General features: G+C 36.4%; 1 protein-coding gene across 1 annotated transcript in view; it reads right to left on the bottom strand.

The window, feature by feature from the left end:
* The window catches only part of tsc1b (TSC complex subunit 1b), a 37469-nt gene extending 11219 nt beyond the window's left edge, over positions 1–26250 (bottom strand). The window contains exons 1-14 of the mRNA NM_001282392.2: positions 26217–26250; positions 20834–21057; positions 18004–18107; positions 15591–15743; positions 14398–14542; positions 14063–14217; positions 12387–12460; positions 12119–12297; positions 8666–8784; positions 5873–6038; positions 5635–5753; positions 2940–3036; positions 2412–2507; positions 745–1336 (exon numbers count right to left, since the gene is read on the bottom strand). Coding sequence (NP_001269321.2) covers positions 745–1336; positions 2412–2507; positions 2940–3036; positions 5635–5753; positions 5873–6038; positions 8666–8784; positions 12119–12297; positions 12387–12460; positions 14063–14217; positions 14398–14542; positions 15591–15743; positions 18004–18107; positions 20834–20942 — 2108 coding nt within the window. The 5' untranslated portion in view covers positions 20943–21057; positions 26217–26250. The remainder of the gene's footprint in view (positions 1–744; positions 1337–2411; positions 2508–2939; positions 3037–5634; positions 5754–5872; positions 6039–8665; positions 8785–12118; positions 12298–12386; positions 12461–14062; positions 14218–14397; positions 14543–15590; positions 15744–18003; positions 18108–20833; positions 21058–26216) is intronic.
* Positions 26251–26489: the final 239 nt, after the last annotated feature.

Below are 26489 nucleotides of genomic sequence, written 5' to 3'. Positions count from 1 at the left end.
TGTGATATTTAATTTATCTCGTCTCTATCTAACAACTCTTCGGCCTTTTGAATCTATCAGGTAACGTGTCACAGCATCAGTACACTGCTTCAGTCTTTCGCTTTCATGCTTAGTAATTTTAGCAAAAACACTAGACACTGTTGGTTGTGCACCTTCTTTACGAACAAAGTTTGTCGACGTCATGATTCCGAATTGGTCGACATCACCCAACATTACTGGGGACTGTTTTCAGACATATGAACATATCAGACACAGACGCATATTATTGCAAAAGCTGCAGCCATGGTACGACAGCAAAGTTCCTTGATTATTATGCTAGAACAAGAGTATAGCCAAATCAACTAAGAAAATTAGTAACTTTAAAATTTTCCATCAGTCTCTGTACATAATGTAACAACAGAAGTTTTAGGCTTTAAATGGGAAAATTACTTGTTTTGACATTTCTGATCAAGGTGCTAATGGTCTAATGAAATTCAATAGTTTTTGCTAAGCTAGGCTAAAAATGCTCCCGCCATAACTGGAGATCGGGTAAATGCTTAAAAAAAATGGAAAAACTCAAATGTCACGCTTGGTAAAGGTGAACCTACTTCCAAAAAAGTGGGGTGTTAACTTCTTGCTCAAAGACACAACAAAGTCAACTTATTGATCCGTTCTTTTAGATTAAATCCTCAAATCTTTAATCACCAGGCCACAAGACCACAAGCTTGATTTATTGCAAGCCACATTCGAAGCAAAAAGCCTTACCTCTTTAGCACTTTGTCATGGGCGTCTCCACCCTGCTGCACGAGGCGATCCAGCACCTCCAGAGGCGAAGCAGAGGCGACCCCCTCCACACCCTCGTCCTCCCCTTGCCTGCCAGAATCCCCTCTCTGAAACCTCTCCATCGCCACTCGTTGCACTATCTCTGAAGTCTTCCTTCCCACAAAAAGAGAGGCAGCCCGAGGCAGAGCCATGTCAAACAGAGCCTCGTATGGCATGGGTGGAGGTTTGCATGGGCTCGGGGAACACAAGCCAAATTTTAAGGCCTCGTCATCTGGTGCTGACGGGCTCCGATGAAGGAGGCTGTGCGTCGGGTGTTCGATGGGCATGAACACTGGCTGGAAGGACCAGGGTTGCTCTTGGGACGGGCCTCTGCTGACTCTTCCTTTGTCACCGGGTGTTATTTCAGTTTTGTCAGGGGTGGAGATGGTGTTGTGAAGAATAGAGGAGGGCAGGGGTTTCTGTTGTGCTCCAGTCAGGGTCTCTGTAGTGCTGAAGAATGGAGAGTCGAAGCCACGGAGGCCGGCTAGATCCCGCTTCTCCTCGGTTAACTTCAGGAGCTCCTCTGTGATGGCAGCTGAGGGGATGGAGGGTAAAATTAATGGAGGCGTCGACAGATCTTTACAACTTAATGATTTTGTCATTATGTAAAGGAGCGAGACTCCTTACTTCAAAAACTAGCCGTTACTTGACTTAGCCAACAATAATACAAGTTTCTGGCACTGCAGCGCTTTGTTGTCATATTTCACTTACATTGTTTGCTAATTTTATTTAACAAAACTAGCATAAGCCTAGTATTCAATGCAAGATGGTGCTACTTTACCTTATGGTCAGTGCAGAAAGGGACCGTATTACCATCAATACTTGTTTAGCACGAACGTTCGTAATATACAAAAACTTAAAAAACTAAATCTTACCAATGAAATGTTGTGCCTTTATGCTTTTTTTTATTTGTTTGCTCGTTACACCACCCATACGCTGTGCTAAAGTCCAGCATCTTCACTTTGGCTTTAGTCTTTTTTTAGACAAATGTCATTTGTCCTGGGAGCACTGTACAAAAGTGCCGGTGGTATTGACACATTGCTCAGGGTCCGTATGCAATATCTAGTGTATATATTGATGATCTATGATCTATCTATATATATATAAAAATCTATGGATTCCACTTTAATTTACTGAATGTCAAAAATTTAGAAAAAATGAGTGAATGAATCAGTATTGGGGATGCATCGTTAAGTAATTTATTCGAAAAAAGAGTTAAAAGATAGTTAAAAGATGTATAGTATTACAATTTGTCGTGTTACAAATTGTGATAGAAATAAAGGCTTAATACTGCAGCATATTACACTACATACACTACAAAGTGTATTTTAGTTAGTTTATTTTGTTAAAAGAAATTATTTTAATTATTTAATTAAACATACTTGAAGGAAAAACCTAAACATTATCTAAAATGTAAATGTAAAAGTTGTAAAACTGTAAACATGTTATATAATAATTGGCAATTATTTTGACAGATATTTAACTATAAAAATGTAATTTAACAATTAAAAATGTGCCAAGAAAAATGTAACAGAAAAATTGAATTTGACCCTGCAAACTAATAGAATTACAGCATTACAGTCAAAGTAAGAAAGAAAACAAGTTTATACCATCCTCCCTCTCCTTCTCGATCCTCAGTTGTTCTTGTTCCTTCATGTACACAGAGAGCTCAGTCAGGGTCATGGGCATGTTTTCACCTCTGCCATCTGGGTCAGATAAAAAACTCAATCTTAAAAATGTAACAACTAAAACTCCATTAACACCAAGAATAATAACTGTATCTATAACCATATTAGAACCCATACCAATGGAGGATCATGTGAGGTTTCATACAAGCGTACATAATAGCTTTTTGGTCTGACATTTTAGTCTTGAATTATAACGGGATTTTTATACAACAATATCATTCCTCTCTGGCAATATTGTTATAGCTGTGATACTGTTGTCGCTAATTTCATACATATCCATAATTTTTGATAGTTGTATGAATAGGCCTTAACATTTGCATTTCCTGCTCTGCATTTTAACATGCTAAAGTTCTTCTAACCTGAAAAGCATTTAATCTTTCATATAAAGCTGTTTTGTACATCATAGTAAGATTATTCCTGTGTTTTAAATGATTCTTACTCATCACATACCTCTGTGATTCATCGTTTCAGGCCCAGTTTTTTCAGACTCTCTGAGTTGCTCTTGTCTGACTAAGACCGGTTTAATATGGTCTAAAGGTCTACCATCCTGTGGAGAACAAAATCGTAAAAACGGTGAAACTGTACACAAGCAAAATGAGATTATTTTACAGAAAAAAGGTTAAAAGGAAAGTTTGCTGATAACAAAAGAAGATATTTTGAAGAATGATGGCAAGCTGCAGCCATTACTGTACATGGTATTTGTGAATTGCATGTGAATTGCTGCTGGTTTGCAACTTTGTTCAGAACATCTTGTTTAGTGTTAAACGGATTAAAGAAATTCGCTGCGAGTATAGTTTATTGTAAACTACGTCCAAAATGTTCACACATAAAAACTCATTTTCGACCTCACGTTATGTTAATCACATTCACGTTTTTGCATTATAGTGTACTATATACTGTTTCTCATCTTCACAACTCTGGGTTGCACTCCTTGCCATGTGCCCTTAAGTGTAATTGTATTGTTTACAATTTTTATTTTAACTTACTTTTTAAATTATATTATGTGTAATTATATTTATTGTAATTTCTTTTTAAAAATCTACTTTTGGGGTGTCACAGTGGCACAATGGGTAGCGCTGTCACCTCACAGCAAGAAGGTTGCTGGTTCAGTTGGGCATTTCTGTGTGTAGTTATGCCTAGTTCAGACTGCGTGATTTTTGCCCCGATTTTGGCTCGCGGACAGGTTTTGAGAAATTGCCGACAAATGCCTGAAATCACAGGCAAATCGGTGCTCGTGCACGTGAGTGACAAACACAAAGTATGAACTATCAAAGACGCGATCTGAGAGAATCGATGAGGAGTCGCCGATGCCTGCGAGATATTTGGCATGCTTTCAAATCATGCTGTGTGAATTGAGTTTTGACTGAAAATAGCGAATTCAGCGATCGCCTACAGCCAATGAGAGAGCGGCATTCACTTGCGTGTGTGTGTGTATACCTTCCGCAGGCCAGCGGGAGGCTGGGGGAGATGTTAAAAGCGCTCTTTTTCGTTTTTTTTTGGACCCACGAAATGGAGGAAAAACTAGTGGAGGCTAAATGGCTAATTCCCTTTAAACCCAGGTGAGCAAATATGTACATTTTCTACCCCATTAAAGGCTTCTTTCTCATTATGTAGTTAATAACAAAAGATTTACTACGTGTTTTTGGCTGTGAGATGTAGTTTGGATGAAGTTGTCAGCGATTCTTCTTATAGTAAAGTCATGCAATGTGAAAGTCCCTGTCGCAGATCCATCTTGCAGTGTAAACAAAGCAGCGATGAAACGCAAGCTCAGATAGTCAAGCAGTGTGAAAACATCTGTGACACGACTACTCTGAAAATCATGCAGTCTGAACTCGGCAATAGTATGTTCTCCGTGTTCGTGTGGGTTTTCTCAAGGTGCTCCGGTTTCCCCCACAGTCCAAAAACATGAGGTACAGGTGAATTGACCAAGCTAAATAGTCCATAGTGTATGTGTGTGAATGAGAGCGTATGGATGTTTCCCAGTGATGGGTTGCAGCTGGAAGGACATCCACAGTGTAAAACATATGTTGGATAAGTTAGTGATTCCTTCCGCTGTGGCGACCCCTGATTAATGAAGGAACTAAGCGTTAAAAAAAATTAATTTATGAATTCTACTTTTTGTATTTCAATTCTCTGCATGTCCTGTACATGTGGTTGAATTGACAATAAAGCTGACGTTGACACACTGCGTCAAAAGCTTTCATCCATTACAAAAATAAAAAAAAAATCAGAACAGGATTGGGTTTTTTTTGCACAAGCAAAAACCTAAATAAAAAATGCTGTCACTTTCTAATATATAGACAGAATGTGGCAGATGGTTAAAAACCACTGCTTTTGCCTACCGCTATTTGGCAAGTGTGTGTGTGTCCATAAACTTTGAGGGTTACACCAATGTGTGTGTGTCCATAAACAGTGGGTTACACCAATCACTTGACGCAGAAGTATAAACCAGGCAAGGTGCAAGGATTTTGTCCGTAATTAATTTTTTAAATACAAACAAAAATAAAAAACACAAAATTTTGAAATTAAGTGTGCAAAGACCTTAAATGAAAGGACATTTTTCTATCTCTATAAGAACTATCTCTTAAAGGAAGTGTTTAAGCTGTTTTATTGGTGTTCAAAATATACAGTGGCTTTCATCAGATTTCAAAATTCTTTTAAATAGATCCTTTTCACATTTCCAGGTTTTTCATTAGCAGAAGGCATCATGGTTGGGTAAACTTATAGTGCTGTGAATCAGAAAGTACAAAAATGTATTTTTTACAACCCTATTTGCTGAAATAATACAAGAAAACCGCCATGATGGTGTTATCAAGATGTTTAGAAAAAGAAAAAAACTGTTTGAGATTGATGACGGCAGCCAGAGGAGAGAATAACTTCAAATTTACTCTCAGCCCCATAGACACTGCCTGAGAAACACCTCACATAAACAGTCATTTGTTTTTTTTTTTATTTGACGCAAAGATGATTCAATACATTCATAAATACATATAAATATTCATACGTTTAAAAAAATTCTAAATATGAAAAACTTTCAAGGATTTAAGATTACGATCACAGTTAAACATGTGCAAAGGGTCCATTCTCCATAAGTAAGTGACACTTTTTTTGAAACAAGTAAAGGATTTGTTAATGAACAAAGTACCTTGCATGGTGGGCTGGCGGTGCTGCGTGGCGTCGATACAGGGGGATACTCATCTGATAGACTAGGAGGAGGTGTTGCAGCTGCAGGCGTGCTGGAGGACGGGGTGCCTTTTCCACCTGCTGCATGAGAACCAGCAAAACACCCAATTCACACTAAAGCTTAATGAAATGGAGAGCCAGACACACGTGCCAGCATGATAAATATCAACATTGTGAACAAGCGTAGACAGTATAGTCACCAGGTGTGCTGTAGAGTCGGCTTGGTAGGTGAGAGGCACTCTGGGACAGTTCCGGGTTTGGTGACATCCCACGGGAGGAAGGGGGAGTGGCCATCCCACACTGGGAGGAGGGGCTCCAGAGAGAATCCTTAACCCCATATGTGGCATTAAATTCACAGCTGGAGTTCTATAAATAAACACAAGCACAGATAAAATCAGTCCCTTGACTGCTTACACAGACTCATCTCGTGATTATTAGATGGCATCTACTATATTTATGCTTTATGGACTTTTTGGTTTACACGTTCCACAAACTGTCTAGCAGAGGTTTTATGCAATACTGTTGCAGAGATTATAATACCACACTTTTTGGTGAATAAGATATTTTTTAAATTAATACTATACTTGTATTACGCAAATGTGTATTGTTACGTACGTGAGAGTTTGTATTTTTGTGCCTTCTCCCTCTCTGTCACTCTCTCTCCCTTTGTCTGTCATTTGCTCTCTGTCTCGCTCATCTTTTGCTCTGCTATTTTTTCCTTCTCAGGTAACTGCTGATTGGATCCCGAGCCTGTCACTACTTATTAGGGCGTTTCTTCGCTGACCAATCAGGCTTTATTCTGCGGACTTTAAATTTGACCGGCACGCCTCGTTTGTTCAGTGTTGTGTGTGTGAGTTTGTGCTGTGCACGTTTGCTCCTGTTTCTGTATCATGATTTAGTCCGTGTCTCTGAACTAATCAAAGCAACTGTTAATTCAACATGGTTTAAGACTTACATTTTGCCCATAGTTATTTGATTGTTCAGAAACACTAGGTATTTTTGTTTATTATTTTAGGGAGTGTATGTCATTGGCGTCACATAAGCTGAAGATTTCAATTTCTTTTTCACATTTTTTATTTTCTTTAGTAAGTTTAAAGGGATTTTGTGTTCTATGTGGCTGTTGGTTTTGTTTAGTTCTTTGCTTTGGCGCAACTCTTTTTCTTTTTTCCCTCCTGTAACTTTTTGGTTTGATTATATTATTTATATATATATATTATATATATTTCTATTTATTTTCAAATGCACTGTACACAGCTCATATACATGCCTCTCTTTTGCAGGCTTTATCACATTTCCTTATAGAGGAATAAACAAATTAAGTGTTAAGATTGTGTGTCCTTGTTTATTTCCATCCATTTATTTAGTAAAAATATAATATTCTAAATGTTACGTTTTCTCTCCCTTTTTACACCTTTTTAAATCGTAACATGTATTAAAATCTGAAGTAATAATATGTTATGTTTATTGTATGTTGTTTATTTTGTATGCTGTTCTTTTTATAATTGCATTGTCAAAACGTGCTGTTTTTGTTTATTCATTCATTCATTCATTCATTCATTCATTCATTCATTCATTCGATTTAGTCTACTTCAGAGGTTGCCACAGTGGAATGAGCCACTAACTACTCCGGCATATGTTTTAAGCAGCGTATGCTCTTCCCGCCACAACTGCATACACACTCATTCACACACTCATACACTACGGCCAATTTAGTTTATTCAATTATTTGGACTGTGAGGGAAACCGGAGCACCCGGAGGAAACCCACACCAACACGAGGAGAACATGCAAACTCCACACAGAAATGACTACTGGCCTAGCTGGGACTTGAACCAGCGACCGTCTTGCTGTAAGGTGACAGTGCTAATCACTGGGCCAGCGTGCCACCTTGATTTTGGTTCATTAAGATGTATTTGGTCTGTATATTGGGATTAATTTCACAGCAGAGTTCATTTGAAAGCAGACTGAGATCATTTTAAGTCCAACTGTTTGGTGTGCACCAGGCTTCAAACGACCACTTTCACATCAAATGCACAGAAGTTGGTTCCAAACCTACCAGTTGTAAACACACACAGATGCTCAACTGACACCGCACGGCCAAATGTAGTCAATCACCAGATTACAGCATGTCACTTCTACGACCTGACAAGTGCCAATTCAGTATTTTAAACTTGCAAAAACAAGCTCAGACAGATGCCAACATGGGAAACACTGATTCAACAAAGCCCTGATTGTTTACTGCGGTCTGTCGCTGTAGTTAGAATTACGTTTGAGAGACTTCATCATCTAGCCCCAAATAAAAGAGACATTATTTCAAACATCTTAAAAGATGGTTCGCTTTAACAGCAAGTGAGATATTGTGCTCTGAAAAACATGAGCAATCAGAATGTTATCAGCAGATCACAGCAGATCATATTATCTTGAAAAATCTGAATCTGACATTAAAATATGAGCGGAGAAAACAACACAACACCATTTGTTTTCCATCTGCAAAGGGTTGAGCACAATAAAGGTCCTGGCAGTGGGCAGAAACATGCGCTTTAGCGTCAGCCGCATCACCAAGACAACCGTTTCTTGCGTCAGCTAGGAGATGGCGTGTTTTTCTCTTTTTAAAGCCCTGCACACCCACCGGAATGACTCAACACCTCTCCCCTCCTTTCCTCTGGGCTCCTCAGCCTGCCTGGAGAACAAGGAGATGATTCATGGTGGGAGAAGGAGGGGGAGCTCTGCTGTGCAGCGGGATGGGAGGGGTTCAGGGATGGCTGATTTATAGACAACAGCTGACAAGCTGACAAACAACAAGAGGGAGGAGGGAAGCAGACGCTGATTCCTGCACTGCTGCTGTTGCAGAAACCAGAAAGACAACCCGGATCTGTTTATGTGCAGAACACTGATTCACTGGATTCACTCTCGTACTTCCACATTGTCAGTTAGGCGGGGCTGCTAAAATTAAGAAAGTGTAAAGTGAGATTTTAGAGTTTGGAAAACTTTTACCTGCCGACGGGTTCCAGTGGGGCTGCGGTAGGGGGGCTGAGTCCCTGAGATAGAGGACAAGGCCAAGGGAGGGACGACAGGCTGACGAGGGGTGGAGAAATGAGTCGAAGAAGAACTTCCTGGAAATGGACAAAAAAATTGTCTCTATGAAATAAAACAAAAAACATCCTGACTCTGATTAAAAAAGGGTTTGCCCGAAAACAGACTGTGACTATGTTTTGAGACAGCATGCTAGAGATTTTACTTTTCCTAATTAAATTTGTGTCTTAAAACAGGTTGTGCTTTTAAAATATAGTTCAGGTCATGAACTGAGAAATCCATTCCTTTGATCTGTTGATCTTTATTTATTAATTCTTTTAATGGCATGTTTTTTCTGATGAATGTCCACTCCAGGATGCGTACACATACCTTTTCTTATGTCTTTATGATTATTAATAAGTTGAATGTTTAATAGCCTAGATTATATGATGACTTTAATTTCATCTCACTTCTGAGTAAAACTTGAATAATATGCGTGTGATTTCTTTTCTGTATGCAAAATGATTTGTTTCCTCAAGATCAAGATCCTGAGGTCCTCTTGAGTGGACCTGGACTCCTGAAGAATTGGAAACAACTGTTTTCTGAGTTATTTATCATTTTATGTGTTAAATCTTTCAAAGTTAATTCCTTTGTATGTAAGCTGCCAGTTTGGATGTAGATCATGCTGTTTTTAAACCAGTTTTGGTAAAAGCAGCTAAGAGTACACCTTGGGTAAGAAACAGATTGTATTTGAGTGTGTGTGTTCTATTCGATTGCGGATCCTTTCACAGGTCAGGGGTCAGCACTGAACATCCTAGTGCAGGGCTATTTAATTAGTTTGTCATGAGGACCAGTTCATGAAAAGCATCCTAAGTGAGGGGCCGGAGAAATATGACTTGTAATATAAGTGATGACACAACAGCATATAAGACCCCATATGCTGTATTTTTGCTCCTTAAGACACCCACGTTGGATTTTTCTACATTCAAATGTTAAAATGTTGTATATGAAACTACATAATTTCACTGCATTGTACAACAGGCTTTTTTACAAACATATTGTTGTATTTCAAAGCACAACAAAAGCCGTGCATTGCTTAAGTAGGCTTCTTCCACATTCAGACACATTCATATGTTTTGAACGCCATATAAATTAGAGAGGCAAAGATTATAGAACTTGGTAGTAAGATTATAGTCTAAAGAATATTCATAGTTTCACAGTTATCACATCTAATGTAAATTTAAGCTTCATATTAGCTAAGTATTACAAATGAACTGCTGTTATATTCTGCGTTTATACATACATAATCATTTTAATAATTTGTAATAATTCATCATACATATCTTTTGTTTACATTGCACTAAAAGCCATGCTACATTGTGAGATGTTTTCTACTGGGCGTCGCTCCACTTCCGCAAGCATATTGACATTTATTCTTACATTGGAAATAAACTTGCGCGAGGAAAAGACGTATTATATAAATGGCCCGCTGCTATAGTTAATCCAGTGTGTGTGCGTATTAGCCTCCTTGTATGAAATCGGAACTTTAAACTAGTACACAGATGGCATAACTTTGTTTAGTTGCAGCAGTTTCGTACTGTGCAACAGAAACATGGCATTGAGAAGCCTTTAAGAATAATTAACATAGTGAAGAATAATTAATAGTGAAATTGGCTAATCGTTGCTATTCGTGGGCGGCCAATTGAAGAGCCCAGTCATAGTGGCTGTCAGATGTTTGTATGGTTGACATATTGAGATTAATTCATTTTCTTTTCGGCTTAATCTGGGGTCGCCACAGCGGAATGCAACTTATCCAGCCTGTTTTTACGCAGCGGATGCCCTTCCAGCCACAACCCATCTCTGGGAAACATCCACACACACTCATACACACACACACAAATACACACTCATACACTACGGATAATTTAGTCTACCCAATTTAACTGTGCCGCATGTCTTTGGGAAACCGGAGCACCCGGAGGAAACCCACGCAACGCAGGGAGAACATGCAAACTCCACACAGAAACACAGAGGCTCGAACCAGCGACCTTCTTGCTGTAAGGCAACAGCACTACCTACTGCGCCACTATGTCGCCTGAGATATTGAGATACCCTTCAGAATTGTAAACACACACCCATGTGGAAATTTTCCTAGCCTATCTGTGCTTTAACCAATCAGGTTACAACACCTATATGTATGATGCAGTTAATGAGGTTATGTCAGAGTATAATTGTTGGTGTTTTGTGATAGTAAGCAGATCGACCTAAACTTATTTTTGAGTGTTGAAGCTGGCTTCTGCTGATGAAACTGCAAACTATCTTTAGTAAACTTTCTTTTTAATTGAATCTCTGACTCCAGCTCTTCTTCATCAGACAGACTGGTCATTTTTGGCTTCAAACCGTAAATTATTCCTACGCTTTTGCCAGAGGTCACTGCAGTATGAAAACATTCTCAATGTTTCACAGCTCAAAACTTTCTGACTCAGTCTAAAACAGCTTATACTGAAGCCAGTCTACCAAAATGACTGCTTGAGGAATGCGCCACTTTATTACTTAATAGGGTGTCAAAGCAGCACATCAGCTGAAAAAGATTAACACCTGTTTCTAAATCACTGCCTGTTTAGCCCTGCACACAGATATGTGCACATATGAGATGATAAACAAGAGGCAAAAACAGGTCTACACAGAAATCAAATGATAAAGATGGCTCTGAGGACAAGATGCTGTGCTGTGCCAAGCTATGAGTTGTCAAAAAGCACTGATTTTGTATTGTAATCCTCATGATCACAACATTAGGAAATAGTAAATTAATTTTATAATAAATGAAGATCAAGAACGTGTAAGGAAGAACTTGGTCTGTTTGTATTAGCATTTAATTTAATCAAATCATAAATGGACAGTGCAAAATACAGGTGTAAACGTGCTCCAAATTGTTCTAAGCTTAACATATTATGGCCGCTTCCAAAACTAGCTGAAAACCCATTTGATCATATTGCTTACATAGTACAACCATATTGATAAACTGATATGGGTTATTTAAAGGCCAATGCAAATATATTGGAATGCAGAGTGGCAGACAGCCGATATTTAGCAGCTATAACTTTATTTATTTTAACTGATAATTACACTTGAATAAACAAAAATGTAATTTAATCTTAAATAATTTGAAAATGGGGTTAAAATTGTCTAAAGTGAACATTCTTATACTTCAGAACAGTCAGAAAAACACAAAAAACCTATTGGCTGACGCCGATATTGGAAAAATTACAAATATGGGCAGATAAACCTGCCTTGGTAATATATCAGTCAACCACTAGTTAAAACAGCCAGAGAAGACTACCTACTGTCCTAACACATGATCACTTATGATGAATTAAGGCTGGAATCACTGCTATTTTGCTATTTGCCAAATTTGAGACAGGAAGAGGCTGTTACCGTAGCTACTGTGGAAGTCACCATACGGACTGGCAGTGCAATCAGCCGGACGTTGTTGTAGATGAGCACAGAAATGCTCAGGCATGCTGGCATAGCCCTCTTCACAGGACGCCTCTTTTGGGTCCAGAGAGACTTTGGCACACTCGATAACTATATCGTGGATTTCGAATCTCTTCCACCTTTGGAGAAAAGAGACCATATGAGGGATGAAGGCTGATGACTGTGGTTTATGTTCTGCAATGAGTGGCATGAGTCAGTAATGTCTCACCGGCTGGGGTCAAGCTCGTGGTCCTTGGTTCCGGTCACTAATTCAGGATGTATTCTGACATGTTCAAGCATGGGCTGCATTATTAACACAGACACAAATACCATCAGTTATATTCGACTGGAATGACACTGTGACTAATAAACAATAGCAATTAATGCAGAAGTACATTTCAAGCACTAATTTGTCATTTCTGGAGAAAAATATTTATTAATCATGGTTGAACTTTTTTATTCACTACAGTTCATTACAATAGTCTCTGATGAATCATGTGACACTGAAAAGTAGACTAATGGCTTTAGACAATACTTCTTTGCCATTGCAAAAATAAAACAAAATTCAATAATATTGTTTGAAATTGCGATTCCATCTGCATAACCATTTGTTTAGTTTGTAATATTTTTTATATGTTATGTGTGTGTCTATGTGTTGTATTTTTTAGTATTTTACTTATACACATTGAAAAATAAGACTAGCTATAAAACGTTTTTTTAATGCAGGTTTTTTTTAACAATTGATCAATACATAACAAGGGGAATCTAAAAGTTTACATGAAGAAATTAGCACAATTAGGTACTGGCTCATTGTATTGTATATTTGTATGAATATGCATGAGTATTTGGTTAAAAATATTGGCTGATTACATTACATTCATTAATATAACTTTATCAATCCATTTAAGGAATTAATAAAGCTGTTCAACTTAAAATTATGCAGGGCTTGATATTAATTTATGATCACCAGTCACTGTGGCTAGTAGTTTTTCAACATTACTAGCCACTCGCCAATTTCACTAGCCACAATTTTGATGTTGGGAAAATGTATATTATATGCATAAATTAAACTTTGGCATGCTTAAATTACTTGATTTAGATTTTCGTGTTTTCCACATGCCTACCCGGTCATTTACCTTTTTTTGTGTGTGTCGTGACCTTGCTCAATGAGCATGAGCAAATGAATTGTGGTTTCATAGCGTCACATTGCAATTTGTTTTATTTGACTTTTTAGGGCTCAACAGTAAGGATTAACCTCTTTTTTTTTCTCTGGCTTTATCAAACTAATTAATTCCTTGCCACACATTTCAAATAATGGGTCAAAACAATCAAAATATAACTTTTTATTCAACAAAAAATTTTCTTAAAAAAACATTTACATTTAAAAAAATATATATTCATGTATTTAGAACTATACACAGTAGTTTACCCAGGCTAAAGATCACAGATTACCAGTTACTATACTATAGATAAATGGAGAGTTAATCTCCTATTAAAGCTGTTGTTAGTCTCACTGTGCACCTGATCATCCTCTCATTTGGTATTCACCTGCTTTCTTTTGCTCGTGCTGCTTCACGATTCAAAGATAACATTTGCACGCATATTGACAAACGATTAAAATAAAATTATAATTTTTAGTGACAAGGCAACACTGGCAATTGAAAAAATATTTAAAGTGACTGGTGGGGTTGTCTGTCTAAGCAGCCACAGTTGAAATCTACCCACATTTGGAGGGTGTTAATGTCAAGCCCTGTAGGTATGATACACACACAAAATACATTGTTTTTGAGCAATAAAAGCAACAAGAAATAAAAATCATCCAGGTATTTAAGCAAAACAACAACAAGATAAGCAACAATGGTGAAATATGAAACCATATATATGCAACCGTGACTGCCAGCTCACCTTGACCACCTCCTCAAAAGTATCCATGTTCTCCTTCATACTGTAATGGGAGCGAAGGTATGAAACAAAATTGCAGGGGTACATCCCATACAGCCGGTGGAAGAGTGAATAAACGCTTGCGTGCAGATGGATAAGATAAACCTCTGGTATATGTCCTGTGAGCAGAGATCATACAGCTTATTAACATCTACTCTAAACATTAAGAGGCCTCATACTTACTTTTCTGATTTGACTTGAAGACTAAACTGATGCAGAAGTTTTTTTTTTAACAAAATGTACTTTAGAGATAAAAAAAATAGTATATAACTGAGTCATAGTCAGTAATTTATTCATACCTGGGTTTCTTAGGTTCCAAGACGCCAGACGTCCAAAGATATCAAAAAACTCATAGAGATGTTGCTTGCCAGCTTGAGGAATCATGGGTAAAAGTGTGATGAGCACCAGGACTCCAGTTATCAGAACCACAACATCTGTGTCTGTCTGTAACACATCAAAAATCATACGTGTATGTTACAATTATACCGATTCCAACGGTATGATAACCTTGAATAAAATATCACGGTTTCAGGGTATTGTGATTACTGTTTATATAATCTTTTAAAATGTCTGGGTAAAAAATAAGAACTTATTTCCGCTCCGAAGACAATGACTTTGTCTGAAATTGCATACTTCCATACTATATAGTACATTAAAAACAGTATGTGGGCTGAGTAGTATGTCTAGATTTATAGAAATTTGAAAAAACAGTATGCAAGAAGTGACCTACTACTTCCAGCGAGATTCTGAAGTGCGCATCCAATGGATGCTACGCTATCCAACGGGAATGAAGCAGGTGTGTCACGTGATCTTGATAAAATGGCAGATGTAGTACATCCGAGCTTCATTCATACTACTCGCATTCATACTGTATAGAATGTACTTTTTTTATCAGTCGAGTAGTAAATTCAAATTCAAATGCAGTACCTACTGAGTAGTAGGCGATTTTTTTCACAGCCAATATATTTTATTCTGAGAAACATTTAAAATATTTTGGAGCAGTAAACATGTCAGTAAATAAATACATATATATATATATATATATATATATATATATATATATATATATATATATATATATATATATATATATATTTTTTTTTTTTTTTTTTTTTTTTTTTACATTTTTTTCACATAATCTGACACAGTTCATACTTTCGTAACCGACAATAAAAAAAATCGTGTAATCTGACCAGGGCTTTACTCATTCTGAATGATCTTAAAAACCAACAACTACTCTTACAAAACTGGTTTGTAAATAATGTAATACTTAAGTTAGTAATGAAAAATAAATCCTTAAAGTATAAAAATTCAATCATTTAGCACATTATACATTTGCTCATAAGCCACAAATGATCTGATACTAATATCTATTAATGCGGACTTAATGCTTAAAGATTCCTAGTGTGCAGTTATAACAAAGTATTTCCTTCAAAAATCATTCACCTAATACCAAGCAGCAAATCAGATAAAGTTCACACTACAAGCTTACCTTGAGGCATTTGAGGAGAGATAGCAGCAGCGGATAGTGCGCGATCTTGTGGATCCAAGATGGCTGCTTACGGACAACGTGCCCCAGGAGAGTGAGGGTGGGCAGGCGACAGGGGGCTTTAGCCATGCATTCATTCATTTTATCAAAAAGGTGCTGAGAAAGAGACCAAAAAAATCCAAGTCATATTATGAACCAGACTTATTAAAACTGCTGCTAATGTATTCACTGACATCAGACATTTTTGTTATTAAATATTTTTGATAGAAAATAGAAATACTGCTTAAAGATATCCTGATATGCAGGTGTTTAAATGATGATGGTGAGATGACAAGCTTCATTTGTTCATATATTTAATAGCTGTTTATTCATTTTTGTATGATTTGAGTGGGGGGAATTGGATGTTCACACTTAAAATACAACTCAAACCTCTTTTCAATGAGTTATAATATAACTGAACCAGTTCCTAAACTTCAAATTTCCATTTTTATATATGTGCATCAATAAAAATAATTAATGCATGATTGTTTTTGGGCTACTTGGCTAATATAAAAACATGATCAAAGCATGACCTATTTTATTGACAAAAATATAGCTAAGCAAGCAACAAACATTAGTATAAAAATCTACCAAAAAAATCAGCCAGAATAACGCATGCACTACTACAACTACTACTAAGATTATTATTAAACTGTACTATTTATTATTACCATTATTATTTACTTTATTATAATTTTTATATTATTATTTATAATACATTTATATTTACACATGCAACAGCAATGCTCAAAAAGGGATTTGTGAAGAGGGCTGGTTTTGACAACTGTTGTTTGCATGCTAAACTTATCAAAAACTGAAAAAACACAGTTGAAGGTAAAATAATTACTTTAATTACTTGTAATTATTAACTATTACTAAAATGATTACTCTGGTGACATTTGAATTCTTTTTCATTTTTAATTTTTCATTATTTCCCATGTGATGTTCAACAGATCAAGGACATTTTCACAGTATTTCTGTTATGATCACCAGCGATCACCAGCGGCTGCAGATAGCTGATAAATGAAAAGATCACTTAGAACTACAAATCCGCCTTTACATAGACTACAAATCACAGCATGCACTGTGCACACACACCGGTTCCTGATCCTGTCTGATTGCAAACACTCACAGCTGAAGCTGCTCACGGACTGATTACAGGACTATTTAAACCTCACACACATGCTGAGTCTTGTTATACTGAATTGTGAGCATTCCGAAGCGTTTTCGTTGCTGGTTTCGACTCTCGCTTTTTTTTTTGACTGTTTGTTCTTGTCTGCTGCCTGCCTTCTGACCACTTGCCTGTTATTTGTTTACAACTCAGGATAATCTGCATATACCTCTTTGTCCCTGTGTTGACTGCTGTTTGCCTGACCATTCTGTTGAATAAAACCTGCATTTGGATCCGCACTTCACTGTCACCATCGCCTTCACATTACAATTTCCTATTATATTATACTGTATAGTTTTGTGGAGAAAGTCTTATTTCGGTTAGTTTGACTGGAAAAAAATGCATTTTTTTTAAATAATTGTAATCTATTATATTTTCCTTTTTCAACAGATCAAGCCACTGTTGTCCAATGACTTGCTTAATTATTTTAACATGTCTAGTTAACCAAGCAGCCGGCAGCTAGCTCTCTGCAACTCTCATGGTCGCCCACTGAAGCTAACCAGGCCTGAACTTGGTCAGTACCTGGATGGGACACCACATGGGAAAGCTGGATTGCTGCCAGAAGTGGTGCTAGTGAAGCCAGCAGGGGGCGCTCAACCTGCGGTCCGTGTGGATTCTAACACCCCAGTATAGTGAAGGGGACACTATACTGCTCAGTGAGGGGTTTAACTGGCATCCTGGCCAAATTTGCCCACTGGCCTCCATCCATCATGGCCTCCTGACAATCCCCATTTGATAATTGGCTTCATCACTCTGTCTCCTCTCCACCAATCAGCTGGTATGTCGTCTGGCGCAAAGACTGCCATCACGTCATCCAGGTGGATGCTACACAATGATGGTGGATGAGGAGATTCCCACAAATGTATAAAGCGCTTTAAGTGTCCAGAAAAGCGCTATAAATTTTAAGGAATTACCCTAATTAACCTAGTTATGCCTTTAAATTGCCCTTTAAGCTGAATACTAGTATCCTGAAAAATAACTACTAAAATATTACCTACTGTCATCATGGCAAAGATAAAAGAAATAATTTATAAGAAATAAGATATTAAACTTATGTTTAAAAATGCTTTTCAAGAGGGCTAATAATTTTAGCTTCAACTGTAATTTTCCATTTTCAGTACTTTGTTGTAAGTTAAACAAAACCGCAGTGAAGCAAGTTCAAGACTAGGTTAGAAAATTATGCAGAGAATATGCTCAAGTGGTCACCTTATCATGTGGCTCCCTCACTGAGGACAGGATGTGCACTGTCTGGGCAGAGTTGGTCTCCAGGAAATAATCCACCAAACCATTCAGCAGCACGGACCCTCGATCTGCAAAATACAAATCAACATTAAATCATGCAATAAAACATTCAAAAGAAAAAAGAATTATGGATGCATGATATTGGAAAATAACTGACTTTGTGATATTTTTTTTCTTCTTTATATTTTGTGATATGAAAACTATTTCATATGTTTGGATTTTTTAACACCTTTAGGGGGCTGCCTCTGCATAAAACTATAGTACAAAAATTACAAGCAAAAATAATGCAATACAACAAAAGTTCCACATGAAATAAGCAGTACTTTATGTTTTATGCTTTACAGTTTTTCTTAGTTATTTACACACAATTACTCAGACACAAAGACTACAACATGTAGCTGATGCACCAGCCCCCTGAACCAATTCTGCTATACTACAAGCACAATTCCTGCTTTACACTCAAATTGCAGATTCAAAACACAACACACAATTCTCTGCAGTTTGCACAATTTTCATGCAGAAAATCTCTTGTTTTAACAAGGAACACACTGTCATTCAAAATTGTTAAGTCAGTTGCCCCTACTTTGCATACTAACTCATCACATGAGCAAACACCTGTCACACAGAATTGCAATTTAGAAATCAGAGCTCATCTGGTTCACAACTGGTTCACTGCCAACCCATGTTTTTAGTTGTTTATCTCCCTCCATATTCTTCATTCCTCAAACATATTGAGGAATTTTTTTTCTGCCTGTAGATGAAAAGTGGATGACCGAAATTCACACACACTTATACCCCTTTTCCAAGCTATAGCAGTTGATGCTTTTCGTGGCTGGATTCGCCATGCAAGAAGACATTTCCCCCACTGCTTGGCCAGACCAAAACAGAAAAGAGGATGCAGTATAACATTTTTTTTTACTGTAACCGTATTCAGTAAATACTTCTGTTGATGGCATATATAGACGACGTTATGTGCAACTTTGTTGTTGGTTGATGAACACTGTGCACACTGTATTTGTGGGAAAAATACAGTAAAATATATTTGATATTTGTGTGTTTTGTATAAAAACAATATTCTGAAATATTTTACAATGCACTTTTGTAGGCTTATGTAGTAAGTGTAAGACTGAACAAAAAAAGGCTTACAGAAAGTTATTATGATGAATGGAGAAGAAGTGGTCATAGTGTTTTACATTAAGCACATCAGTGCTCAACTGTTCTTATTATTGTCTATTCATGTGATGGCTTGTGTGTGTCATTTGAAAACAAAATATCATTTTGAGAAGAAATCACATTGTTTTGAATGTAGAGTTTAATTTTGCAGAACAATTGAAGAGTTTTGCCCAATGGGTGTGTGTTTTGTGATTTGTGTGTAGAGTTCTGATAGTATGAGACATGCTTTGAGAAAATGTGTGTAAACAATTAAGAAAAACTGTAAGAAACACTGCATAGTCTTAACTGTACAAAACAAAATGCAATTAAAGGGACTGTTCACACAAAACTGAAAATCCTTTCCTCACCCTTCACTTGTTTGAAACCTATTTGAGTTTCCTATTTCTGTTTAACACAAAAAAAAATCCAAAAAATGGTGGTAGCTAGAACCCATTGACTTCCATAGAAAATGTTTCCTACAATAGAAGTTAATGAGTGAAAGCAACCAGCATTTTTTAAAACCTCTTATTTTATATACAATAGAAAAAAAGAAACTTATAAAGATTTAAAACAGATGAGGGTAATTTCATTTTTGGGTGAATTATCCCTTTAAACTTTGTAAAAAGCTACCAATATCTTTGTTTTTTAATACCTCAATGTCGTAAAGAAAAAGTGTCCAAACTTAGTCCTGGAGGGCCGGTGTTCTGCAGATTTTAGCTCCAACTTACCTCAACACACCTGCAAGAATGTTTCTAGAGCTAGAAGGCTCAGTAAGAGCTCAATTTGCTAGCCCAAGTGTGTCTGATTGGGCTCGGAACTAAACTTTGCTGGACAACAGCCCTATAGGGCCCAGTTTGGACATCCCTGCTCTAAAGTAAGTTTGTTCATACAGTAACAACCTACAAATGATAAACTCAGACTCTATTATCAAACTTTGCTATTAATCCACAAATTCTGAACTGTTATTCCTTGTCACCTATATTAGGGCTGCACAATATATAATTTGAGCAATGTGCATGTCGGCAAAAGTCACATGGCAAGATATGCAATGTTGAGTTGGGATTATTATTGATCAAACCACAAATTAAAACCATAACAGAGTGAAAGTTTATCACTGGCATGCTTTTTAAAGGCATTTCAAGAACCTTCTACCACAAAAAGTACAACATTTGTAACTTTACTAAAGAATCATTTGACTGAAATATTAATTCAGAAAAGACTACACAGTGTTGTTTTACAATTGACATTTAATTATTCAATTTCTGTACCTGAATACTAGTTTATTATTAATTATTGTACTTTTTTCTTTGCTCTATTGCAATAATTTTTGCTTACTATATTTATTAATGTTTTATACATTATTCAAACCCTTACAAAATCACCCCACTAAATCTAAATTAATGATTTCATTCCAAACGGGGCTATTCAAGCCATGAAAAGGTGCAATTGTGTTCATATCCAGATTTTTCCAATATCGTGCAGCCCTACTATAAAGTATGATCTCTACTTGACATTGTGCAGTATGTGATGCAAGTCTTTTGGAGATTCACATACTGTGGTGTTCATTCTGAAGCATTATATTGTGCAGCTATACTACTATAAATCAAGTCATGCAAACATAGAGAGGCAGTTTTGTCTGCACCTGTGTTGAGGTGTTCATTAATAAGGCCCTTGATCTCGTTCAGCTGGCGGAGGTCAAAGGTCTCCAACAGGGGAAGAAGATCCCCCACGTTCAGCTGTTCCCTGGACATGACGGTGTGGAGGGTCTCTTAAACAGTCTCTCAGACGTCACGCTCACAGCGTCCCGTGTCCTGTCCAGCCTGGAGGGGTCCCTGGGCCTCCCGTCGAAACAGTCCCCAGGCACCACTGCAAGACACATTTGAAGACTTACATCACTTCACTTTTCTAGATGTGCTTGTCTCCATGAAATATTCATGAGAACATCTTGCAGTTTCTGCGTTTAAGTAAACTTTCCAATTCAAGAGTGAGAGAAACATTGGGGGGTGCACAAAAGTTGTAATGTGCCATTATGAAGTACATTTGATATCATTACCATCAAAGGGTCAGATGTTTTAAGAAACGCAAACATTTTTTTAAAACAACACTCCACTTTTTTGGTAAATAGGCTCTATTTACAGCTCTCCTTGAGTTTAAAAGTTGAGTTTTACCATTTACCATTATAATTTAGCAGTTTGGGAACACTTTCAGCTTAGCATAGATCACTGAATCAGATTAGACCATTAGCATCTTGCTAAAAAATGTGTTTCGATAATTTCCTTTTAAAAGCTTGACTTTTCAATAGTAACATCGTGGACGTAGACCGACAGAAAATGAAAAGTTGCAACTTTCTAAACCGATATATGGCTAGAAACTATACTCTCATTGTGGCATTGTGATAATCAAGCTTATTGCTGTACCATGGTTGCATAAGACCTTTTTTCCCCCATGTCCTGTCTAATATAAAAACAACTATTCATTTTACGACAGTCTTAGTACACAACGTAACTTTAAAAAGAAACATTATTAAAACTCTTTTTTTTTTTATGAGATGCTAATGGTCTAATCAGAATGATAATCTATGCTAAGCTAAGCTAAAGTCCTCCTGCCAGACCTGGAGATTGGCTAAATGGGTTCAAAAATGGTAAAACTCAACTGCTTAAATCTTGGTGACTTGGTAAAATGAGGCTATTTTAAATAAAGTGTTCCTTTAAGCATTGATAATTCACATGTTCAGACCTGTTCTTAAACAGACATGACAAAAGTCAGTTGTCACACCAGCCTGACAACACCAGATCAACACAGTTAAAGTCAAAGAAAGAATGCAGTTTAATGAAACCAGGGAACTGACTAAACAATTTGGTCAAAATAGATTACACATTCAACATAATTAACTTCAGCTATCTTTGTTGCGATATTTTTGATTTTTGGTTCAAAAATGTTTCTTCCAAAGTTTGCATGTCTATAATTCAAGAAGTATTGAAGATGTCTTAATGTCCTGTAAAATTTCTTTTTTAAAACAAACTTTACTTTTAAAATAGGTGTTAATGCACGTATGGTTCAGTTACAGAGATTCTAGGATTTAAATGTGACTTCATGAGTATTTTACACATTTCAAAGGTCAAAAACGAAATGTGGGTTACACAGAATAAAAGCAGATTTTTAAGTGTAATATTATAAAAATGCAAAGAACATACTTATTTAAGGAAAATATAAAAATAAATAATTTATAGTCAAATTATTTACATTATTATTTTTATTTATATACAACAGTTCTGTCTGGTTCTTGAATCTTATTGGTTGATAGTCGTGCGAAATTCTGCCAGTAACAGTACTCGTCCAGCCTCTTCAACCTTGTGTATTACTCCGCCCACATACAGCAACAAGCAGAGAAAACTACAGTTTGACAAATATTGCAGCTGTTGGAGAACATAACCTACTTTTTTAGTCGATAATGTAGTTGTTTAGATTGCAACTATGCAGTTTATTTAGGATAGTGCCTATTTTAAATTTTTTTAATTTCTGAGAGACAGTGCGACGAGCAGGCTAAAGACGGTTGACGTTGTCCATCCACAACAAAGGCTGCATTATAAGCCCTTAGAGGAGGAAAAATACAGCGTAATTTCAAACTACAGCTGTTCAAAACATTATAAAACTGGTATTGCTTTTGTATGTTGTAGTGGTGTATTTACACCATAGTAATTGGTGTGTGTTGAGTGTAAGATGGGACTCATCTTAAAGTCTTAAAACTGATGGCCATCTGTTTCTAATGAGTCTCCTGTTACAACAGTAATCTGGTAGTGTTTGCTTTGCTTTTGGCTTTTTCGGGGGTTAATTACTGTGATCTCCTGATTGCAACAGAGAGAAACTGGGAAATCTCTGTAGACTGATGGCATTCCATGCCGTTCAGTGTTATAATCGTAAAATGTGAGCAAAATCACCTGTTTTTTCATCACTTTAAACATTACGCTAGGGAATCATTCAAATACCAGCTCTAAAGTAATGTTGTGAATGAGCAGCAGTTTCTGCTGTTCTGACGTCAGCTGCAGATGTGAATGAATGGCCAAAGAAAGTAGTTCCTCATACAAAAGGGTTTTTAGACTCTCCGTGTTTGATTTGTTTTATTTTTATATACATGATTATGCAGTCAAACTATCATTGCATAAACGCAATATCATACTCGAAGCAGTGCGGTGTGACTGTATATCGTCACTGGTCCGACACTAAGGCAATGCTCGTGCCAATGTAAAAAAATGTAAAAGCCTTTATTAACATGGCTAATATTTAAAAACAGCTATATAATTTGATATACCTGTAATGTATGCAAGATATTTCAAGAAGATTTTAAATGGTTAGTCATTTATATTTTAAAATCTTAAAAATTCTATTTTATTTACTTTTAATGATTGAAATGTTGGTTGTTTATGCTCATCATAACTAACACTTATTGCATTTAAATATGTTATAATGTTGACACTTAGATGTGGTAGAGCATTTATTTTATTCTTGCACAGTATTAAAAGCGCATGTAAACTGAAAGTATTCATTTCCTTAATACATTTACCCATTTAAGCCAACACTTTGAACATTAAATCAGCATTCATAGTAAAAATGTAAATGTTTGTTGATGATGGAACAACTATATATTAAAACAAACTATACAACATAACATGAATGTTAGTTAACAGTAATCAACTGACCTGAAGCTGAAACCTGAAGACAGACTAGCAAAACAACTTCCAAACATAACAGATACTTTTCATAGCATTTAATACTAAAAAGTCTTGCACATCTCCATATCAACAACTTCAGATTATAGTCTTAACCTACATATTAACCAGCTTAATCTTGAGAGTAACGCGAGTCCCCAAGACCTGAAGCTAACAACTGCTAAGTGGACACTTTCTCCTTATTATATCATCAAAACAAACAGCTGCTAGAAAACACAAAGCACTGCTCTAAGGATATCTTAGTAGAAGATGAAAACCATCTAGGGAAAGGTGACAGCAAGAATGACCCTTCAATGTTCCATACAAAGACGTTCATTGATTAACTTCATAATCATAGCTCCCAAACTAAAAGCACGTATCACACTCATGGGGAAAAACACACTAATAAGATGAAGTTCTGGACGACCTCTTCACGAACTGTGGCTGTGTCTGCCAACTGGAAAACAGGGCTGTTAACAGCACAAAGAAGCTTTATATGCCATGTTTAGAGCCACATAAACAACTTCCTTAAAGAACTTCTGTTTAAGTTTACAGTTTTTCTCAAATTTCTCTTTTAGTTTTTATATATTAAATCAAGTCATAGTTTTTAAGAATTCTAAGTCTACACACTCAGAAATAAAGGTGCAAAATCTGTCACTGTGGTGGTATCCTTTTAAAAGCTACACTTTTGTAAAGGTGGACATTAGTACCTTTAAGGTTCACTTTTGTACCTTTATGGTACTATGAAGAACACATTTGTACTTTTTAAGTATTATTAGGTACATGTTACAAACAAAATAAATGTAGTTTTTTTAAAAAGTACCATCTCGATGACTGTGTGAGGGCTTTAAAAGCATTTAGAACTACGAAATTGTAAATTTGACAGATGAATAATGACTTAATTGTTTATATAACAAAGACTATGCAGTATTATTTTACATTTGATTATTCAATTACTGTACAACTGAATACAGTTCGACTTCTTAGAAAACAATCAAACACTGTTTATTTAATTTGTATCTTTTTTTCATTATTGAGCTTGTCTATATGCTTGTAGATTATCTCTTATATTTTATGCACATACACTTCCCTACAGAATCATCCCAATCAATCTAATGATAAATTAGCAGATCAGCAGATATTAAGCAGACAGTCTACTAATACTCAAATGAACCATCAAAATAAAGTGTTGCCAAATATGATTATTAACATAATTAGTTTTTTGTCATGATTAATAGAAAACGCCCAATAAAAAGAACTGGGAGTAACAATAGTTTATACAGATGCATGCAAATAAAATATTGCCAGGCATATTTTATTTCATGACATAATTAAATACTGTATTTAACAATCATAGTGCTGCCACAACAAATAATTAATTTGTACGTTATATCTTTATACTTCACCACTATCTTTTTTAACTACTACAAGACTACATTCTTGCAAGCAAGAAATATTTAACAATTACTAAAAATTATACAATTTAGTATGTTAACTTATACTTTTATTAAGTACAAGTCAGAATAAGCATGTTATTTCATTAATATATAATGTTATATAATCATACATGTGATTATTTCAGCTATAACAAAAACATTTTAAACATTTAAAAACATTAAAGTATTTATTTTATATGCAAATTACAATGCAAAAACATTTTAATTAATCAAGAAAAATAACCGTCATTCTTACTAGTTAAATGACTTTACACACTTAACAGGCGAGCAATGATCATACAGTAAGAGCTGGAGACTGCATTGAATGATTTGCATGCACACAACAAATTCTGTTCAAAAACATCCGCTCTTATGGGCGTAAAAGACAGCAAATAGCAAACAACATATGTCTGTATTTCAACCAATGCATGGCCCAAAATAACAGCGCAGGCATGTGCAGAGAGATGTTGTGGTTTGATCTGCATGCACTGACAGCAGATGTGTGTTGAAATGACCACTGGCGTAAACAGCGCAAGAGAACAATGGCCAGAATCTGCGGGACTGTCTCCAAAAAAATGCGCCGACCAAACCAAACATCCCCGCATGCATTTCAACTTCCCCCTTAAACGCCTGCATGCGCGCGGGGAGATTTGTTAGGATTCGTTTTGAAACTGTCACATTCAATAGGGACTATTATTTCACAGACAGTCCCAGGCAAGAGAGCCTTATTATCGACAAGCATACTGCAAATCAGAAATAACGCCCGAGAAACTTTATAATGCACGTAAAATACTGAGAAGCAAGCACATCTAACATCCCGACTGTCAATGCAGATGATGTAAAAATGTCACCCCAAAAAACATCGTTTAATAAACCTGTTTACCTGTTAGAGAAACTGCACTCCACAGGGCGCCGCCATCTTGAACACCTCACAACCCCTGCCAGCGCGGTCGCCTTCCGCGGATGAACAGGAGAAATAATCCCCGAGAGCTCAAAAACACGCCTGTATCTGAACACAGAACATAGAAATACGCAATGAATGTTATTAGAAATAACCTGCAGACGTACTTTATGAATGCATGGACCTAAGGCGGGAGCAGGACTGACGTGTGAAAGTTTTAGAGGATCCTGCAGTTAGGCCCTGAGTTGTTTTTCT

The sequence above is a fragment of the Danio rerio genome, chromosome 21 (assembly GCF_052040795.2).
Source record: "Danio rerio strain M-AB ecotype USA chromosome 21, GRCz13ab, whole genome shotgun sequence".
Taxonomy (NCBI): domain Eukaryota; kingdom Metazoa; phylum Chordata; class Actinopteri; order Cypriniformes; family Danionidae; genus Danio; species Danio rerio.
This window is presented reverse-complemented; position numbering and strand designations above follow the sequence as displayed.